Source organism: Fukomys damarensis, unplaced genomic scaffold, assembly GCF_012274545.1.
Source record: "Fukomys damarensis isolate Sample0158 unplaced genomic scaffold, DMR_v1.0_HiC HiC_scaffold_23, whole genome shotgun sequence".
Taxonomy (NCBI): Eukaryota; Metazoa; Chordata; class Mammalia; order Rodentia; family Bathyergidae; genus Fukomys; species Fukomys damarensis.
In genome coordinates, this window is record NW_022900935.1 from 20,669,464 (window position 1) to 20,690,535 (window position 21,072).

General features: G+C 51.3%; 1 protein-coding gene across 1 annotated transcript; it reads right to left on the reverse strand.

Annotated features, from left to right (window-relative positions):
- Nucleotides 1–1,991: 1,991 nt before the first annotated feature.
- Nucleotides 1,992–18,785, reverse strand: Ldlrap1 (low density lipoprotein receptor adaptor protein 1). The gene is made up of 9 exons (XM_019208930.2): nt 18,366–18,785; nt 14,929–15,071; nt 14,049–14,161; nt 11,969–12,083; nt 6,484–6,556; nt 6,074–6,157; nt 5,440–5,570; nt 4,074–4,108; nt 1,992–2,616 (listed from the first exon to the last, which is right to left on the reverse strand). The coding sequence occupies exons 1-9, from the start codon at nt 18,535–18,537 to the stop codon at nt 2,472–2,474; spliced, it is 1,011 nt and encodes a 336-aa protein (XP_019064475.1). The 5' UTR covers nt 18,538–18,785; the 3' UTR covers nt 1,992–2,471.
- Nucleotides 18,786–21,072: the final 2,287 nt, after the last annotated feature.

Consider the following 21,072-nt stretch of genomic DNA (forward strand, 5'->3'; position numbering starts at 1 on the left):
TCTCAGGTAACCTTTCAGCCCTGTGACTACACATTCTACCAAGTGTGAACCCAGGGAGGCAGGAAGAGGAAGAATGCTGTACCTTGTTCACAGAAGGCAAAACTGAAGCTCAAGAAGTGACTGATCTGGGGTCAGGGTCCCTACACGGCAGACTATGACTGGGCCTCAGGTGTCCCGTTACTGAGACGCTCCTGCTGCCTCCCACCACACAGAGCTGCACATCTTTAGCCCAGCCCTGACTCACATGCAGCAGAGTAACTCTAACCAGCGAATAAATGTCATGGATCATTAGAGAATGTGGTGACACTCTCAGTGGGGAAAAGGCCCATATGGACACACAAATCGTATACACACTTCAGGGGCCCAAGACCCCTGGCCCCAGCTTTCAGAGACCTTGTCTGTGTTGACACACTGGATCACTGCTGGCCTCTACTAGTTACCCAGAGGTGATCTCATCACACACACACCCATCTGCAGGGTGAACAGGGGACCCCAAGGCCATTATCCCTGCTCTGGGTACACTGTGGGTACTGCTTCTTGGTGTGCTATCCACCTAAGTCCGTGGTCACTTCCACTTCCATTGACAAAGGGCAGGAGCCACTGGCTGTTGCACTCTGGCCACTCCATCTAAGTGCTGCTTTTATTTCGAAAACAGAACATTTATTATTTGTTTTCTTCCTCATTAGCCTCCCTTTACAGCATCATAAAGCAAAGCACAAGACTTGGCTGCTGACATTCAGGAAGCACAGACAGCTTTCAACAAGAGACAAACGGGGCCAAGGATTTTTAGCTCAGTAGCACCACTGCCTACCTCACAAGCACAAGGTCCCGAGTTTGACCCCTGGTACAAAACAAAAAACAAAGAGACCAACGAAGGCCACAGTGTGGCCAGCACAACACAGGAGGCCCACCGGTGCCTGGTGCCTAGGGCAGCCTGTGTCCTGCACCACACCTACTGCCCCAAGGACTACAGAGGCTGAGAAGGGGATGCAGAGGCAAGGGAGCCGGGCAGGGAAAGGAAGTCACCTTCCTTCTGATGAAGGTCCTATGACCTTGTTCTGATACAGGGCCTCAGTTAGAGACGCAGCTTCTAAGAAACGCCTGTTTCCTGGGCATGCAGAAACATGCCCTGACAAGCAAGGCTGCTGGGAGGCCCTTCAGGATGGGAACCAGGCTCTGGGCTTGGCTGGGTTTCAGGATGCCAGAGCCGAAGGGCCAAGTAGGAAGGTAGGAAAGAGATTCTAAAGACAACTTGCTGCTGGGATGTCCTGACCAGGCTGCAGTGTCAGGAAAGAGAACAGCGTGATGCTTACAGAGTTAGATTTTGTTTCACCCTTGGATTTAGCAGACTTCAAACACTTGCATCTTGATGCAAATTGACAGTGAGAAAGCCAGCAGGGCACAGAGGATTGTGCCAGTTCTGTGTGGAAAGGCACCAGATGGTTTGTTATGAAACACATTTTGGTCAGAAAATAGCCGGGGATTTTTGGTTCCTGGGAGGACAACAAAGCTAGAAAAAAAAAAAGGCATGTGAGTTGTGAGAGGTGGCAGCAGAGAAAGCAGCTTTGGCATCAGATCTGGGTTCTACTTGACTCCGCCCTCTCCATGGCCTCAGTTTCTTCATCTGTGAAATGGCTGCAAAATATTCCTACATGAACCTCGGTGCTAGTTTTCACACATCATCCCAGAAAGTATGAGGGAGGGGGGCAGTCATAGAACTGACCCCCACAGCTGCAGTCAGACTCTAGAAGTCATGGGCAGCCCATCACGCTGGGCCCCATCCAAAGGGACTCTGGGCCCCCTTCAGAAAGGAAGGGCAGAGAAAGCTCTATTCAATTCAGCGCCACGGAGGAGCCCCTGGGGCTATGTCTGCTGTACATTTTAAAGTGCCAAGCTATGTGTTATCTTTGGTGAAGGGCAGCCTCCTGAGAGCTCCGGGGCTAGGGCTCGAGCTCAGGCCTGCTGGATCCTGAGGAAGGCAAGCCTGAGGACCCAGGCCTAGCTGGAGGTGGCAGGCTCCTCCTGAGCTCAGATGACAAGTTCTGGCTGCTTTCCATAAAGAGTGGGGATGTTGTTGGGCAAATCCAGGTTCTTAGAAAGGAGGAAGGACAAGAAATGCTTTGGTCACTGTCCGGACAGACACAGAGAGCACAGCTGGCTCAAGAAGAGAAAGAGCATGTGGCCAGTCACAGCACTGCACCCGTCATGTGCCCGATGCAAAACTGGCTTCCAAGCACAGACCAGGAGTCATTGAATAAATATTCAAAGCTTCTTTCAGTTCATAGAGGAAGAGCAGGTTAAAAAAATCTCTCTCCTTCCCCTTGCTTGACTGGCTGCAGCTTTGATCTGCAGGCTGACGTTGCTGTGTGCCGGAAGGGGCGGCTGGCAGGTCTCAGAGTTGATTCCCCCATCACAGGTGGTTTTGGTCAGTCACATGTCAGGGCTGGTTGTGTCCTGCTGGCCCCAGGCCCTCAGAAGCCGAAGAGGTCATCCTGGTCAGTGCCACTGCTGTCGGGCTTGTTCCAGTCGACAGGAGAGAGGCACTGGGCATAATGAATATCCTGTGCTGACAGTCCTGTGTCCAGGACCTGGGGGTTTGTCCTTGACTGCGCCAGCCTGGAAGGCAGAGCTGGGTGAGCCTAGCGCCTGGTACCGGGTAGGGCCTGAGAAGTCAGTGCATCCTGGGCAGTACCAGGGCCAGAAGGGAGAGGAGGCAGCACATGGGGCAGAGGAGAATGTCCCAGCGGCCAGGGGAGGTGCAGCCTCTGAACAACAGGCTGCCCTAGAGGGTCGAAACTGTGGGCCAGGCAGTGGTATCCTCATCATCCCCAACCCACCCCACACCCAGAAAGGCCAGGGTGCTCACACCAAGCTCAGCCAGGGAAGAGGGGAAAGGGAGACTCTGGGAAGGCAGCGACTGCCAGCCATGGGTGGGAACTGGTCAGCCACAAGGAGACTGCTCGGCTGTACCTCTGTTCAACAGCATGCTTCTCGGAAAATTAACAGAAAAATGAGAAAACATAAATGTTCACAAGAACAGGGTGAGCTAAGTGAATGATGGCCCACATCCCTGGGAGGGATTTGTGGGAATTACTAACAGCCGGAGAGGGGCTTCTGACGCACGGGCCAAAGGCAGACACTATGAGCTGACAGGTCCCACGTAATATCTATGTACAGGACCAGCAAGAATTAAGCCGAGCCTGGGCTGTGGGACTATAACATGCTGTTATTTTCTGTTTAATGCTTTGCTGACTTCTGAAATTGTTAATAAAAGGCACATGATACTCGAATAATCTGAGAAAAGCAAATGAAAGCTTTTCTTCACAAGAGGAGGTGTTGCGAGACAGGGAAACAGGGAAGGTAGGGAGAGGAAAGAGAGCAAAGCAAAGCCCCTGACTCTGCCCCACTCAACAGACCCCCAACCCTAAGTGACACCCCGGAAGCGGGAGGGCTGCAGGGAGCCGCTGTGAGTCCCAGGGGAGAAAGGGGCTCCTGAGTAACTAGGGACAAGAGCACAGAGCCCTGAGCCAGCTGCCAGGGCCTCTCCTTGGCCACAGATTTCTTGGCAGTGTGTCCTCAAGCTGAAGACAGCCATGGCGATGGCCTCTGGGAAAATGGGGAACCACCACCACCATGGGGCTCTACCCAAATCCCTGCTCAGGAGCCTGACGTCCTTCCCTCTGCAGCACTCAAGGGGCTTAATTAGCACTGCCTTCTCCCTTTCCCTGCATAAAGGCAAGCTGTGCAGAGGGGAGGGGACAAAGCCTGCAAAAAGCCAGCAAGCAGAGGGCGCCTCCAGTGTAGGAAGAGAAAATGAGCTCGAGCTGCTGTGTGTCTAGCACAGCTCAGTTGTGGCACAGTGGCTTAGTAACAAGAGGCTTCTAACACATCTGGCCACCCTAGAAGAAGTTCCCTCCCTGGGCAGTGAGCTCCCTGTCCCAAGAAGTATTTGAGTAGAGGTGGGAGTCTTGATCTGGAGGGAAGATGATCAGAAGGATTCATACTCAGGCATGGCAGAATCCCTGGGAGGAAAGGGCAGGCAGGGCCAACCCTAGGTAAGAAGCCAACATTACCTAGAAAATGCTTCATCCAGGCCATCATCCAGCTCCTTAGGGAAACAAAACAGGAAGTGAGAGCTCTGAGCAGCATCTTGCGCTCACCTCACGGGTCTGTCCTGCCCCGGGTGACCTACAGGGCTTGGCGCAGGGGTGCAGGGAGGCACTCAGAGGTACCAGCATAGGCAGGGCTTCCACGTCACTGCAGGTGCAGCTTCTCAGCCCAAGGACCCAAAGCCGGGGCAGGGACAGTAGAAAGGGCTGTGGTCAGTTCAGTTCCAGCTCTGTCACTATCTGCCTGCGGGACCTGGAACAAATCGTGGCTTCTCCTCAAGACTCAGCTTTTCCTCCTATAAAATAAGGACCTGACGATTTCCTTGGCTTTCAAATTCCAAAAGGCAAAGGCTGGAGAAGGAGGCTGCCTTTCATCCTCTTCCAAAGCCAAGCTCAAACCCTAAGTTCGTGCAGATGACTGATGGCAGGGGCCTCAGTGGAAAAGCACTGGGCAAGGTCCCTCATCTGCCTCCCAGTGCCACGGGGTAAACAGCAAGGGTGAGGTCCCCACAACAGAGGACAAGCTTTGGGACACCCAGGTTGCATCCAACAGCTGAAGGGACTTGACAGATACTTAAGTCCCTCAATGTTCTAGATTCTTAAAAATGAAAGAGATATGACAAGTGACCATGCAATCTAGAGTAGACCCTGAACCAGACAAAGGACAGGGAAGGACAACTGGGGGAAGGTAAGCTCTACAGACTGTATAACAGGGTTGTATCAATGTTCAATTCCCAGTTCTGATCACTGTCACAAACTCCTTGTGCTATTTTTGTAACACAGTCTGAAATTATTCCCAAATGAAAAATTAAAATTGAAAGAGCTAAGATTTCTCTGGGAGATTTGTGGGCAGAGGTCACGGTCTCCAGTGAGGGGATGAAAAAGCTGAGGCCCAGAGAGGTGTAGGGGGCTTGCCCTGGGTCACAGGGAGTCAAGCGTCAGGCTGACAGGAGCCCAGTCCCTGGCTCCTCATTCAGCCGGCTAAGCAGGGAGGGGTGTCAGGCACAAACTCTGCCCTGCCAAGAACAAGGGAGCCTTTGGCTGGTCCTGTGGTGGGCAGGGCTATGGGCGCTCAGGCCAAGAGGCCAGGCATTGTGAGGAGACAGATGTGCTGGGAGCTGGGACTGCTGGGGACACGGCTCTGGGTTCAAAGGGGACACTGTTCTTCCCCTACCCTGGGCCTGGGTGCTGCTGGGTTGGGTCTGTTCCTCCCAGAGGCCCCCAAGTCATGGTGCCAGGGCCTGGACCCAGGAGCCGCCTTAGGTTCACCCACAGATCTTGCTGAGGCTCACTGGATCCCGTGGGGTCCCTGGGGCACAGGGCCACTCACCCAGACGACACTGCTGCTGCTCAAGGCTTGAGGCCGTGGTGCTTCATCCACATTAGCGGTGTTAGCACTGACTATGGACAGCGGGGCCTTGGCGGTCTCTTCCAAGTCCAGCAGGTTCCCAGTGGCAACCACTGCGAGAGAGTCCAGGCAGGGGCTATCAGTGGGAGACTGGCCACTTCTTTCCTGGCCTCATCTCCTGACTTCATCTGGGTGGCCCCTGGGCTGTCCAGTTCTTGACGCCTTCTTCGATGTGACCTTGCCCAGGCCTGTCACCAGAACAGCCAGAGCCCCACCTAACACTTGCTGTCAACACTGGTCAGCTGCCCACAAGGGGCAAACCTCTCCCCCTCTGATGGCTCAGACTAATTTTTATATCTACAACAGCTGTCAAGTTTTTCAGAGGGCACACAGCAGGATATATATATTTACACACACACACACACACACACACACACACACACACACAGCATTTATATATGTGCACAGAGACAGATGAAAACATGCATGAAAACAAGTTAATCTGTTCCTAATTTATAATGAATGTGTATTACTGACTTAATAAAGCACCCAAAGTTTACCCCAGACCAGGAGAGAGGGCCCTGCGGCTGAGGGCCCCCTGCCACCCGAGACTCACAGCTTTTCAATGAGGGTGTGTTGTCATGGTGGGTCCCCAGCACATCACCTCCCTCTTGGCTGGCTTTCTCCCTCTTTTCTTTCTCTGTGGGATCAAGGCACAACACATCAGAGCCCCATATCCCAGCACTCTGCCCCCAGCAATCACTGGCCAGGTGGTAGACTCAACCTAAGGGACACTGCTAGGTCTCCTGAGGGAGGAAGGACACTCTGCAGATGTTGCTTAAGCCTCACAAGCACACTAAGGAAAAGAGACAGCTGATGTACTTTTTTGCAGATAGAAAAACTGAAACTCAGGTGAGAGGACACACACTAGCTACAGGGTAAAGCTGGTAGTCAGCAGAGGTCTGATGCCAGGCTTTATCTGTCTCCCCAGCCCCTACCCCACCCTTGATGGTGATAAAGATTTACCTTCCTTGGCTGCCTGCCAGAACTCAAAGGCGACTTTGAAGGCCTGGGCCACTGTGAGAGTGACAGCCTGTGCCTGAAAAACAGGAAGTGGGGGTGGGAGGGGTGCATTTCAGCCAGGGAAGAGCAAGTCTAAACTGGAGGGCTGGGGAGTCCAGGTCAGGGCTCCAGTTTCCTCCCTCCAGCTCCTAAGGGTCAACCCCAGACTTGGAGGAGGAAGGGCTGGTCCCTGCCATGTCACCAAAGCAGCCTGGGGTTTAACTTGAAGCCCAATCCAGGAGAGGCAGTTGAGCCTCTAGCCCAGTAAATTCCCACCCTCATTCGTTCCCCCAGTGGCTATTCACCTCCACACTGGGCTTTCCTGAATCAACTGACTGAGGCTCACTTCCTCAGGGAAGCCCTCCCTAATTACCCAAGGACTTCACACACTACCTGAGCCCTCAGAATCAGAGAAAAGAAAAAAGCCAGGGCTAGAAAAGCCCAGTCACTCCCTGAATAAGCCACAGCCAGAGAGATGAAGGTGACTATTTAGGGATATGCAGGGTTAGAGGGGTAACTGATAACTGGACCCCAGCAAGCGAGGAGGTAGCCGATAAATTTCCTGAGCAGGAGCTAGGTGTCAATGAGCGTCAGGGATCAAAATTATTCAGTGTTGTAACCAATCTGCATGTGGGGGCACCGGACTTGCCCCCCACCCACCCCTTCAAATCCTCTCAGAAGTCACCACTTCTGCCCTTTCGGCATGAGTGGCTCTAGCTCGCGTCTGCCTGTCTGCACGCTCGCTACCACCCCTGCCACAGAGCACGAGAAGCTCCTCAGTGGGGTGGCAACAGTGCTGGCTGCACTGTATCTGTCCAAGCCGCAGGACTCCTGAGGTCTCCTGCCGGCCCAGACCCCCCAGCCCACATTCATCTTCACTCCGTGCTGTGACTCTAGTTCAGGGTTAATCAGCTCAGGTCTGGTGGAAGCCCCAGAGCTCATAGCTATAACTGATGCCAGCAACACCACTGAGCTTCCTTCTGAAAGCCCTGGGTGAGAGCAAAACGTAAGACCCTCAAACACAGAAATTCAGGCCTAACCATCTTCCGCCCCGTTCCCTCCCCTGCAGTAGACAACTCAATTTAATTGAGAAATGAATCTGTGGCACGGCCTTCAAAAATTCTTTTTTCTTTTAAAAAAATGTAAAATCCCTAAACAAGCTGAGTGATCTGTGCCAATTAAACTTCACGAAGTATTAAATCTCATTTGAATGTCTCCGTCATTTACATTTTTGATGGAAGTACGGGTGCTCTATGGTAAAACTTAAATATGGTAATTAAGTATGAAACTCTTCACAGCTGTTTACAATTTAAGCTGTCACATCTGAATCAAGTTTAATAGACCCAGTTACCATTGAGAATTGCCCATGAACTAAAAATATGGACTAATTGCCAGCCCGAGTCAGATCACTCTATAGCCAAGCAGGGGCTGGTCACCCAATGTGGCAGGGAGAGGGAAACACCATTATTCTTGGGAACCTGGGGACACAAGCTTATACTGTTTTTGTATAAATCTGCCAGTTGATTTGCATACATTCCTGCCCCTTTCCCCTGATGTTCCAAGCTGTAAGTTAAGGCAAATATAACTGGAGATGTGGATGTGTGCAGGTGGCTGAAGGCCCAGGTTGGACAGGGACTTAGGGAAGCCACCGTGACATCAGAAGAACTGCTGGGCCGGCTTCAGGAAGCCTTTGTACTGCCCAGGCCAGCACCCAGCCCTCCCCTGCATGCCTCTGGCCATGCATCTGTTTGTCACTGACTAGTTTCTACTCAGTCCACTTTTCCATGTTTTGCCTTTTTGTTCCCCATAACCAGACTTATTCCCTCAAAGGGAGCCACATCAGACCAAATCAGCCCTGTATCCCAGCAGCCCTGATGCCCAGAAGTATAAAGAAATCCCTGAGGATTAACCCAGGACTGTGGCCCACTTGGGGGCACAACTCCACCCCTCAGGCCAGGTGGAACTGGGGGTATCCAGGCCCTGCACCTGTGCTTCAGCTCCGAGCTCCTCCAACTCTTATATTCCAGCCCAGAGGCCCCCCTCCGAGGCAGATGGAAAGGTTTCCTTGTAGAGAAATTTCTGCTTATTTACAACAGGACCAGAGAAGGGAGGCGGCCTGGGTGGCTGTGCTGCCCCAGCCTTCCTTCTGTCTTCCTTGGCAGGTAGGTGCCCCTCCTTTCTTTAAATTCCTTGCTTGCTCAGGCACCCCAGTGAGGAGGTGCAGGATGGAGATGCAGGAGTGACAGCTGTGTCACCACCCCACTCAAAGCCTGCTGCTGCAGGCTGCCTCTGCCTTGCTATCCACCAGCCAAGAGTCCTCAAGAGTCCCCCATGTTGTGCCTCTGCACTTGTAATTCCCACACTGGTAAGCATTACCTGTCATCACCTCCTCTCGGCCTGGCCAACCCCCACTCACTACTCATCCTTCCAAGCCTGTGTCTCTAGGGGCCCCCCTGACCTCCAGAGAAGTACAATGACCTAACCTGGATTCCCACAGACTTGTCCATGTCCCCTGGGTCCTCAGTGTCCAGTGTAGGGCTTAGCCTGGGTCAAGTGACACCATGTGCCAGCTGAACAGTTCAGAGCCTAAGACGACCATCTCCCCTCTGACTCCCCCTCAGAAATCCTGCAAAGTCCAGAAATTGTCCATGTTGCTAACAAGGCCAGGCCATGAGACCTTCACACTGCCAGCCTGGGCTGAGCTAAGGTCCCAGTGGACTGACACCACCCTGGGCTGGGCTGTCTCTCAGAGAGAATCTCCCAGGGTTCCCTGCAGGGGGAGGCTGAGTGGCACAAAGAAGGGAGAAGGATAAGGCACAGTTCAGCCAATCAGCCTCGACCCAGACAGGACGTGCTGAGACACGAAGACTCTTCTGGGTGTCCAGCAGAAGCCCTGCCCTCTGCCTGCCCAACAGGGGTCAGTTGCCAGTGGCCAAGCATTGCTGGGCTCTGTCTTCCTTGCCACTGTCCCCTATCCTGGGGGCAGGCTGATTTCACATAAGCCAGTCTAAAGTCCTCTGGCCAACCTCCCTCTTTCTCTTACTTCCAGAACCCCCATTGAGAGGAAATCACTGCATCTGGGAACGCCCTCCCCCAGGCCCACACTGTAGGAACAGCAGGGTGCCAGCCACTCTGCCCTACCCAGCACTTGCTCACCAGTAGGGAGAAGAAAAAACAATGAGGACATGATGAGCTTATATTTTTAAGTCCATGTCCTCACCGGAGACAACTCCAAGGGTTACCAACTGTGAGAACAAGGTTGTCAGGGGAAAAGACACTGCAGCTCAGGGCCTTGGGACATCATTAGACCCCGAGTATGAATGGCCAGTGACACAAAATTTGCAGCAAAGCAACAAGGTGGGCAAAAGAAACAGAAACTATTCTGATGTCATTCTGCTAATAGGCAAGCAGCCCAAAGAAGGGCAGAATCTTTTCCAAGGCCACACAGCACATCAGTTGTGATCTGGTCTGGCTCTTCCTATAGTCCTCCTCCTGCAATACCTGTGGTAGGCTGACTCATGGCCCCAACAGATGTACACCTCTGAATCCCTAGAACTTGTGAATGTCACCCTACATAGCAAAAGGGTTTTGCAGATGGAATTAAGAATAATCTTGAGGTGGGAAGATTATCCTGGATTACCCGGCAGGCCAAGTGTCATCTTGAGAGGGATCAAGAGTCAGAAAGAGGAATGGCAATTTGACAACATCAGTAAGACTGGCAGATGCCACTCTGCTGGCTGCAAAGATGGAGGATGAACTGAGAGCTGGTGAAATGCAGGTGTCTCTAGAAGGTAGGAAAGGTGAAGAAATGGTGCTCCCCTGGAGCCTCCAGGAGAAACACAACCCTGATGACCTAGTTTAGGCTTCTGACCCTCAGAACTATAAGAGAATGTATTTGCGTTGTTTTAAGACACTAAGTTTACGATCACTTGGTATGCCAGCCATAGGAAACTTATACAATATCTAAAGCAGGAAGCCTGGTATCCACAGTGGTAACAATGTTCTTGATGTGTCCTTTGACTGAAAAGGGGAGAGAGGATCTCGTCTCCAAGAATCCTGGGCATGGGGACCTGGCTCTGAGCTGCTAAAAGAGGTTAATAGGTGCCAATTCTGAATCAAAAGACCTCAAGAACCTCCTTACATGGAAGATGCTCAGATCTCAGGGGCCTCAGAAACAAAAGCATTCATGCCAAAGGCTGCTCTACTCTAGCTCCTTGCCCTCAAATTCAAGTGAGATACCCAGAGGACCCCCCCAAGGTATTTCATTCACTCAAACCAGCTAGATGTGGTTGAGAAGTGGCCCAAAAGTGACAGGAAGCTCTTGGCAACTTGTTATACAGCAGAAAGGAATGTAGGTTCAAAGACTCATTGTTCCTGCTGACTGTCACCTTCAGCAAGACAGCTGGATTTCTGGGGGTCTGTTTCATTATAAAAATTTTAAAGAAAATCAATGGAAATCATAATAGTTTCCACCCTGCATAGTTGTCGTAGGGATTAAACAGGAAAATGCCTTAGAGCCTAGCACTGGACTGGGCTTGTAGAAGGTATTAAACATGGCTGTGTGTCTCTCCACTCCAGTCAGCCTGCCAGTTAATCTTACTTGTCAACTTCACTGGACTAAAAGACTCCAGAAGAGGTGAATGGATCATGGGCCACTGTAGTCATCAGTGGAGTCACCTGCTGCTATTCACAGCTGAATGTACTATTAGGAGCTGGGGCCCACTTGGAATAGAGGGCTCACAGGAGGCATCCTTTGGAGGGTGTATCTCGCGTTGGTGCTCTTTCTGTTGGTTCTACTTTCCAGCCACTATGAAGTAAACAGCTTTGCTCCACCACACCCTTCTGCCATGATGCCTTGGAGGCAGCCGATCTTGGGATGATCCCTCTCAAACTGGTAGCCAAACTAAACCTCTTTCCCACCCCCCCGGTACAGGGGATAGAACTTGGGTCGTTGAACTTGCGAGGCAGGCGGCAGAACCACTGAGCTAAATCCCCAGCCCTCTAAACCTCTCCTCTTTGGGGGTGCATGTGTCAGATGTTTTTTGTCCTAGAAACAGCAAGGCTGACTCATACACATAGCAAGTCTGGTCTTCTGAGGGCTCTGGCCTTTCTCCCAGGATTACTTTGGTCTCCCGTTAGTAAGGATGAATAAAGTGTATTTCCCCCAAGACTGTACTAATGATAAGAGATCCAAAATCATCTCATAGCCAACAAATCCCTCTATAGAGGGGAAGGGACCCAAGCACTTTCTGGGGACGGGGGCTAGTCACTGTCTACAACCAGGCTGTCCACCTGGGTGACTGCCTGATGCAGCCCTACTCTGTGCCCTGAGCTCTCAGCACACACTTGAGAGTCTCATGGCCTTTCACCCTTTTTAAGTGACTGTCACTTTTAGTCCTGCTTCCCACATCAGACAGTCCCTGAGAGCAGTCCCATCCTCCCCACTGACCATTTTCCGCTTGGTGCAGAAGAAGGCATGGCACTCGAGATTCTCACTGTGCTGGCTCTGGGCGATATATGCAAACACCTTGTCATGCATCTTGTCTGCTGTGCAGTAGGAGATCCTGAAAGGCAAGTGGCAAGTGTCAACACATCTGGCACAGGGCCTGATCACATCTGAGAGGCGCTACAGGGCATCTTCCGGGTCCCAGAGATCCTATTGTCCACTGTCCTTGGCCTTGGCCTCCAGGCCTCACATCCTGGGCCATATATGAGAGAGGGATCCAAGCCAGGGAGAACGGCCTGGGGGAAAAGAATGAAGAGGACACTTTTCCCTCTCTTCCTCCCATGCCATCCTGAGCCACTACTCCCCAAAATAGTAATACCTGTACCCTAAATGCATATCAGTCAGTGTATCAAGAAATTTCTACATATTGCCTTGTTTCATTCCTACAGATGCCCTGATATGGGGTCTATTAATATCCCCACTTCTCAGATGAGGAAACTGAGGCTAAAGATCTGGGAATACAGAGCTGGTGGCAGAGCATGAAATCACTGGTGGGATTCCGAAGCCAGACTCATCAGCCCTCAAGGGCCTGAGCTGACTGGATGGAAGAGGAAGCAGGACACCACAATGTCCACTGCTGCTCTTTGCCCAGCCTCCCCTACCCAAATGTCAGAGGAGACCCAGGCCCATAGCTCCCGGGGTGACTGACACTGAGGAACTGGAACTGTGGCCAGGGTGGAGTGCTGGGCTGGGAATGTGTGAAGGAGATCCAACCAGCGGTCCCAGTGGAATGAGGGCAGCACCGCCATTCCCTCATGCTCCCAATGATCCCTCCACGCCATCTCTAGGAGCTGGTGAACGAGGATGGAACAGCTCAGACGACTCCTCACCAGGTGGCCCCAGCTACAGCTGTATCACTTGAATAAAACCACAAAACACCCCAGGTGAGAGTGGGGTGCTATGTTCCCAGCTGACTCCTCTCCTCTCAGAGGATTCAGACTGCTGCCTAACCACCCTGGGTCCTTGGCACCAATCAGCCAGATTCTGCTATTTCTCAAGCCCCAGCAAGCAAGCTCCCACCTCCCCTGGGAGGCCAAGTTTCCCCAGGTGGGTGCCTCCTTCTTTGCCCTCTTGGGATATACTCTATATCCTATTTCTTCTTTCAGTCCCCTCCCAGATATGAAGCTCCAGGAGGGCAGGCGTTGAGTCAGATTTCTCATCTGGTACAGACCTCAGCAGAGCAGGTACTTGGAAAAGTTGGTAAAAAGCAGGCAGATAGATTCAGAAAGGTGAGAGAAAGGCTCAGCCCCGAAACTCTGAAACTACTCCCAACACACCTATAACCCCTAACCTAAGCTTGTGCTTCTGCTCAAACTGAGCCACCTCTCTGGGGACAAAGAGAGTGGAAAGTTGCCTAGAGAAAGGGACTTGCTGGGCAGAGCTCCCCCAGGTCTGTTTAGCCATTACCTCACTGTGCACTGTTGGCCATTCCCTCCTTAGGCCTCAGCTTCTCTATCTGTAAAATGGGTCTGGGATGTCCCTTTCAGTTCTAAAACACGACAACTGACCAGCAAGGAGAGAAGTGGGGGTAGCCTGGGCTCCAAGGGCTAGACCTGCCTCCCTAGGACTGGGGCACCCACTGGACAAGACTATCTACACTCTGGCTCCAGACCCTAGGTGAGGCCTCCTGGGATGTCAAGCCAGATGTCTAGGGCTGGGCTGCTGCATTCACAGTGGAGGAAAGAGGCAGTGACTCAGCAGATGTCTGCTCCTATAGTGACTCAGCAGCATGCAGGGGACGCAGCAGGAGCACGGGGTTGGGGGCTCAGGTTCTGTCAGCCTCAGCTACCTGTTACAACTGGTGATGAGGACAGCAAGCGCCACCTCACCAAGTGCTCTCTGTGAACTGGGTGCTGGGCACTAGCATAGTGAGGCAGGACCTGCTCCCAAGCCCACCTTACGGATGAGGAAACTGAGGCTCCATGGTCACTCAGGTATCAAATGGTAGAACCTGGACTCAGACAGGACACTCCGTGCACCACCAAGAGTCAGAGTGGTGCAGACCACCCCATGCCAAGCATACCTGTAAATGGACACGTTCTCAATGAGCTGGTTGGTGAGGTGGTCGGTCAGGATAATTCCCCGTGGTGACACCTTGAGTGTCACCTTCTGCAGTTTCTTCCCGCTGGCCTTGGCCTGGGGGCAGAAAGGGGTCAAAGGAACCTGCTTTTCTTGCAATCCACCCCTGGGCTACACCTAGCTACTTCACACACCAGACACAGGTTCTGTGTGAGGCTTAGGACTGGCAAGTGCCATGGGAAGGACACTTGACGAGCACCTCTCGAAATAAAATAGGAACAACTGAAAAAAAAAGTGGGGGACAACTGCTGCTGTCCACTAGCACCAGTCCCGGTCCTCACAGGCAGAAGGTGTACTCCCATCTTCTTTCTCATGGAAGTGGACTCAGAGGAAAAGATTTGCCCAAGGACACACAGCTGGGAGGGCTGTCACAACCCAGCAGGGCAACTTCACCTCTGTGGACTGCTCCACCCACCACACATGCAGGGGCCCAAAACTGGGGTCAAGGACACCATGGGAAACAGATTTAATGGCCCCGTGTTCACTCAGAGCTGGGAGCAGGGCAATATGGTCCCTGTTGGGCTACCCTATTCCAGACAATGGAAATGTGGCTGAGTGACAACTTCCTCACCCTCCCTGGTGCCAGTACGTCACTAACAGTTAGGGAGGGAGCCTGGGCTGTAGACCAGGCTGGAACGGCCCTTGCCACAATGGCTGGAAAGGCAGACACTGGCCCTGACCCTGTTCCCTTCCACCAAAGCTTTGCGCCAGACGGAGGGAGACTCAAGGCCAGGTTTAGTCATATCCCACTGGGGTGACAAGCTGGGGATGAGAGGCAGCCCAGAAAGAAGGTGGCTTCCACCTTCTCCTGACAGGGCACTCACTGTGGCCACGATCCTCTTGACAGCTGCGGCAGACAGCTCCTCGCCCTTGGGCCGCTCCACCAGTGTCATGCCCAGGTACTTGAGGGTGAAGAGCATGCCCTCGAGCAGCGTCTCCCGGGTGTCCGTCCAATTCTCTGGCAGCTCTAGGGTGGGACACAGAGGCCCTCAGACCCTGCCAGTTCTCACTAATCTACCTCCTTGGAAAACCTGGCAAGGGGCCCCAGGGTCTGCCATCATTGTTTTACTATTAATATAATAGTAATATTGTTTGGAACATATCAAGTATGGGGTAAGAAGCTTTACACAAAATGTCCTTGTTAAAAACAAACAAACAAACAAACAAAAAGCCAGGAGTGGTGGCGCACGCCTGTGATCCCAGCACTCAGGAGGCTGAGGCAGGAGGATCGCTGTGAGTTCGAGACCAGCCTGGACTACACAGTGAGTTCCAGGTCAGTCTTAACTACATAGTGAGACCGTCTCAAAAACAAAACAAAACAAAATAAAACAAAATGTCCTTGTTAATTCTCAGGAGAATCCATGAGACAGACTGTATCACACCCACCACAGACAGATGCAGGTCCAGGGAAGCCAGGTCACATAACCAAGCCCAGGAGCTGGCCAGTGCCAGAGACTTGGCCACATTTCAAGTTCCAAGCCCAAACAGAACTTCAACACTGACAACTGCCCAGGGAAAATCATGCCATTTTCTTACTGAATCCTTATTGTGACTCTGTGAGGTGGGTACGGTTCCATTACACAGATCAGGAAACCGAGGCTCAGAGGGGCAAAGGCATGAGACAAGAGCCACATGCAGCCATGGACCCAGCCTTCACTGTTCAGTCCCCTGCACATCCAGAGACCAACTGGCTGGGGAAAGGGGACCAGCAAAGCAACAGTAGCCAAAGGAGAGAGGCTGGTGTAAGGGTCAATGGGGAAGGAGAAGAGGAATTTTCCAACAATGCCATACTGACCCACTAGCCCTGGGTTAGAGTCTCAGCTCGGAAGTCCCCCATCCCCTCTGAGATAAAAAATGCTGTCCCTCTGGGCTGCAGGCCAGCTCACCTGCGGTCTTTTAAGGATACAGGAGGATCCAGATAGAGACCAGCTGCCAAGGGCTACCAGAGAGGTGAGCAGGGCCAGCTGCCCCAGACCAGCCCCTGAGAGGAGGATGGGGGAAGTCCCGTGTCTGGGCTGATGGAAAAGCTACAGAAAGCTAGGATAGAAGTGGGCATCGCAGGCTCCAGCACAGCTGAGCCCCTGGGTTTCCCCACAAAGTTGAGCCTGGCTCTGGGGTTTCTACACAGTTGGGAGTTAGAACCTAGGGCCCAGGGTATTCCATTAGGTCCCCTATACAATCTGGGCTACGCCTTAGGTTCCAGGGGCTCTATCTCCTTCCTCCACAGCCAGGAAGGGCCTATACACCCAGTCTCTGGATTTGTGTTCATCCATACGATCCAGTGAGTCTCTCAGACAGAGACACACACATACACCACACACATGGAGGAGGGGGTTTATACAGGAAACTATGGGTATTACCCTCCTCTTGAGATTTAATAAGGAGGGACTTGCTGACTGGTCATCTATAACCTAGCATGCAGCTAGTGCTCAGTATCTGCTGAATAAAGGAATGACCTAGACAACCTCATCCCAGCTCAGGACCAAGACAATACCCTTCGCCTTCATACCTACCTCACTGAGATGACCCTAAAGCCCAAAGTGACCCTATCCTTTGTCCCAACCACCATAAATAATCCTCCAAAATGCAGAAAGTCCCTGAGGTGTCCCAAGTCCAGTAGCAGATGAGAGGCCCCAGAGCTCAGATTATAGGACCTTTGCTTAAAGAAACCAACATAAGGGCCAGGGATTTAGCTCAGTGGTTCCACCGCCTGCCTTGCAAGCAAAAGGACCTGTGTTCAATCCCCAGTACCAACAACAACAACAAAAAAAAAACAAAACAAAACCAAAAAAAAAAGAAAGAAAGAAAGAAAAAAGGAAACCAACATAATAGTACCATGATGGGGCAAATCAGTGCTACCAGGTAATAAAGACCCAACAATAAAATATTAGCTACTACTATCACCTCAAACACTCACAGGTACCTTGCAAATAGGCCTTTCCTTCTCATTTTACAGATGAAATTGAGGCTCAGAGCACTCTGATTCTGAAGTCTAGTGGCAGACAACTTTATCCCGAGGCAAAATACCTTAATTCTAGCCAAAGGTCAGGGAGAGTTTCTGGGAGCTGGTAGTATAGCCTTCTATCTAGAATTGGGTTTTCCAAATACCTGAAGCTTCCTCACTGCAAGCCAGTATATCCTGACCACCCTTTCAACCTGGTACCCATCTAGGGAAGGATGGCAAAACAAAGTGCTGCCATGCTCACTGCCTCTGTCCTTGGCAGACATTGCTAACTGACTGTGGCTCCATGTCTATTTCTCAACAGGGCCTTAGGAGGGCCATACTAATCAATCAGAGGTGGCCTCCTTCATCTTATTATCCGTTCCTACCCGATGGCAAACATCCTTCTTTCCCCTGTTTTCCTGTCCCCACTTTCCCATTTCCTATGGCTCAGCCATTCCCTGGCCTTTGTCCAAAGCCACTTCCTCTCCCTCCATTCCAAAGGACCAAAGCCTGCCAAGGTCACTGGTGATCTCTTTGCTGTCAAAACATTCCCCTGTCCTCCTTGACCCCTGAAATGCTTGGCATTTTTCTGCATTCTTCCTTCCCTGGCCTGACCCTTCCCCAGTTCTACAGCCTCCTGGGAGATTGAAAATTATTTATCCTCCTCAGAGACCCTCCTCTACCCCAATCCATTTGACAGATATGCAACTGAAGCCAAGAGGGGAATGCAACCTGTGCAAGGTCAAGGTAACACGGCAAGTTAGCAAGGATCCCAGTCTACTAACAAGGCAATCCCCACAATGACTGTCGGAGACCCCTACCTCCACTCCCACCACACACACACACAAAAAAATCCAAGCACTTTAGAGAAGCTCTTTTCAACCTGTATTGGGCTTGTCACTGAGGTAACTTCTGCAGAACTTCCTCCTTGTAATGGGAAATTGAGTTTCAACTTTGGAGATTTTTCTCAAATACTCTTTTTGCCTTTGCTCGATCAAAACCCCATACAACCAGCTCTTCCAGGAAGTCTTCTCTGAGGTGGTATAGTCCAGTGGTTAAAAGCAAGGGCCTTAATCCTAGCATACCACTTCTGAATTATGCTGAGTTAATTATCTCTCTTAAGCCTCAGTTTTCTCATCTATAATGAGGGAGGCAACTCCCTATACCTCTGGGCTGCTGTGATAATGAAATGTACTCAGCGAGGGTCAGGCCCATCATTGGCACCTTTCTTGAACATGAATCTCTCTTTCCTCCCAATGCTGCACACCCACTGCCAAGCAGCTGCCTCCTCCAGTGTCTTCCCCTCCACGGACTTACCACTCATATCTGCCTCCCCGAGAAGGAGGAGGGAGGAGCACCCCTGCTGGACAGTGCTGTCCAGTCTCGTCCTGCTTCTCCGTTGTCCCTCATCCCGGCCATCAACGTTCCCAGGCCCCACCAAGATGCTCCTTTCCTCGAGGGACGCCTCCTCCCCTGTGACCCTGTGCATGTGACCTGCTCTTCACTGAGGCGTTCGGTCTCTTGTGCTTACAACTTTCCCTCAGAAACCAGCACAGGGGCCCTCGGTATAGACAGAGGTTTCCTGCCACCCTCTCCTGCTCACTACCCAGCCACCTCACACAGGATGTAGCCAATCTGCACTCCAGCTCACAGGTTGAGGCTACATCTCTCTCCCAGGGAGCCCTGGGATTCAGGGGCAGCAACCAGAGGCCTCCAGGCAAACATAAGGCTGAGTCCACAGCCCTGTTCCGGTCCCAGTTATTTTCAGCCCCAGGGTGGATAATGACTGTGCTGTTTCAACTTTGCAATTTTACAGATGACCTGCTGCTGGAGTTAACTGGGGACAGACCATATGCCCAGTCTAACTTCTATCACCATGTGCCTCCTAACTACCAAGGTGTTAGGGCTGGGCTGGGCTGGGCTGGGCAGGGCAGGCCCTCTGCCCTCTGCCCTCTGTCACCCCAGGAAACCCAGCTGGCTGGTATCTGGAACAACAGAGCTTTGGCAAAATCCACAGGCTGGGGCAGCCTTTGAGCAGGGCGCTAGCCGGGCTCTGCAGCGTGGCAGACCACAGCCTAGGAGTGACAATCTCTCAGGTAGGGAAACAAGCTCTGTCCTGAAGGGAACAGCTGCTTCTCTGGTTTGCAGTCTATTTGAGTTTTCAGAAGCATCATCAGAATCTTCTGGATGTGAAAAGTATTAGACAAATTTCAGAAGTGAAAGCTATTGAGATTGTTATGAAAAGAAAATAACTTTTAAAATTATCACAACTGTTTCCTAAGCATCTACTTATACTGCAAGAGAAAATAATGGGCTCTGGGCAGCCTAGGGGTTCAGTTACTCAATCTCCCTGGGCTCCAGTTTCCTCACTTTGAGACAGGGAAAATAAGCTGGGCATGGTAGTGCATGCCTGTAATTCCAGCACTCAGGAGACTGAGGCAGGAGGATCACAAGTTCAAGGCTAGCCTAGACTGTCACCAAAATCTAACAGACGAACAAACCGGGGACAATAATCGTACTCACCCCATAGGGCTGCCATCAGGATACAAGCTCCTACATATATACACATATCTGATCCAGGCTAAGAACAGCTTAAGTACAATCTGCTGTCACTGCCAATGGTCAAGTGCAGAGTGATTTAATGTATCCAGGACCATTTACAGTACTTTTTGGGAGGAGTCAAGGATACATCAGCATTCCCATTTCAGATAAAGCACTCGGAGAAGTGTGACCATGGCTCATAAATGATAGCACTGGGACTCAAACCCCACACCCATTCCTGCAGCCTCCCAAGCCCCGTTCCGATGTAAGGAAAGGGTCACTCTGCCCTCTGCCTGAAAGGAGCATCTGACCTTCAGTGGGTAGTGGGTGACCTCTGACTCAAACCTCACCTCCTCCCGTAGCCACCAGACCTGTGAAAACAAGGCCTCAACCTCCACTTAAAGTCCCCAGGTTCTTCCTCTTTGGATTCACCTGAGTCTTCCAAGTCACCTTGTTAGAGAGGTGGTGCTATCAGGAAGCCACCCTCATGTCCTATGTGCACCACTTCCTCACATGCTACCCAACTGCCATTCCCTGCCACTGCCTGCTGGAGCCACCAATGCCAAGCAGACTGGGGAATTAAGGCCTCCCATCCCCAGAAGTCCTCCAGCCAGGACTGCCAGTCCTCAAAGGGAGTATATTTACCCTGGCTCCCAGAGTTCACCCACAGGATTAAGCTCCAGTAGCCCACAGTAGTCATCCTCTTTATAATGTCCACTTTTTTGGGACTCTTTTTCCCTTTTCACTAGTCCTAATAATATTTCCTGGGACTTCTTCCCAAATAAATAATTTGTACTCAGATCCCTGTCTCAGTGACTACTTCTAGAAGAACCTAAACACAGTAACTATCTTATCTAAAGAAGCTGTTCTCTGGCCCATTTTACTATTCTTCATAGCATTCCAGCTATCCCTAACCACACATATTATTAACCTGCAGCTTTGGCCTTTTTTCTGACTCCCTTCTCCAGACTATGAGAACTTTCAGAAGAGACACAACTATCACTTCTCGGTCTTTTGGCTAAGATCATATGCAGAAGAGACACAACTCAGTTCCCAGATTCCCCAACACCAGTATTAGTGCCTGACCTGTAGTCAGTGCTCAATAAGTATTACGGTCTGACAGTTTATTTATGTAAAATATTTATACTGTCTCATTGTAAATAAATTAATAGATCCCTCTCCCACCTCCCACCATGAACTAGTTTTACTGGAATTGGTACCTTTACTTCATTCTTTTTCTTCGAGTTCTAATACTGACACAACCACAAAGGAGCTCAAGGGTCAGAGTGACCACAGTATCTGTGAAAAGGAGGATAAAAAAGGGCCAGGGGAAACCACGCTTCCAGGCAAATGGGAGAAAGGAAAACCCTTTCTCCAGGGACTGAGATAAAATATTTATGGCTTTCAAGACGGAAAAAAAAAAAAAAAAAAAAAAAAAAAAAGAAAAGCTGTATGTAGGAGAGGGAGAGAACCATCTTTCAAG

Excerpts from the sequence above, each read along its gene's own strand:
- Ldlrap1 (XM_019208930.2), bottom strand. The coding sequence starts at position 18,537 with ATGCACAGGGTCACAGGGGAGGAGGCGTCCCTCGAGGAAAGGAGCATC. Across the intron at positions 15,072-18,365 it reads CGGGGAGGCAGATATGAGTG|AGCTGCCAGAGAATTGGACG; the intron begins GTAAGTCCGTGG and ends GTCCCACCCTAG. Across the intron at positions 4,109-5,439 it reads GCAGCAGCAGTGTCGTCTGG|GAGCTGGATGATGGCCTGGA; the intron begins GTGAGTGGCCCT and ends TGTTTCCCTAAG.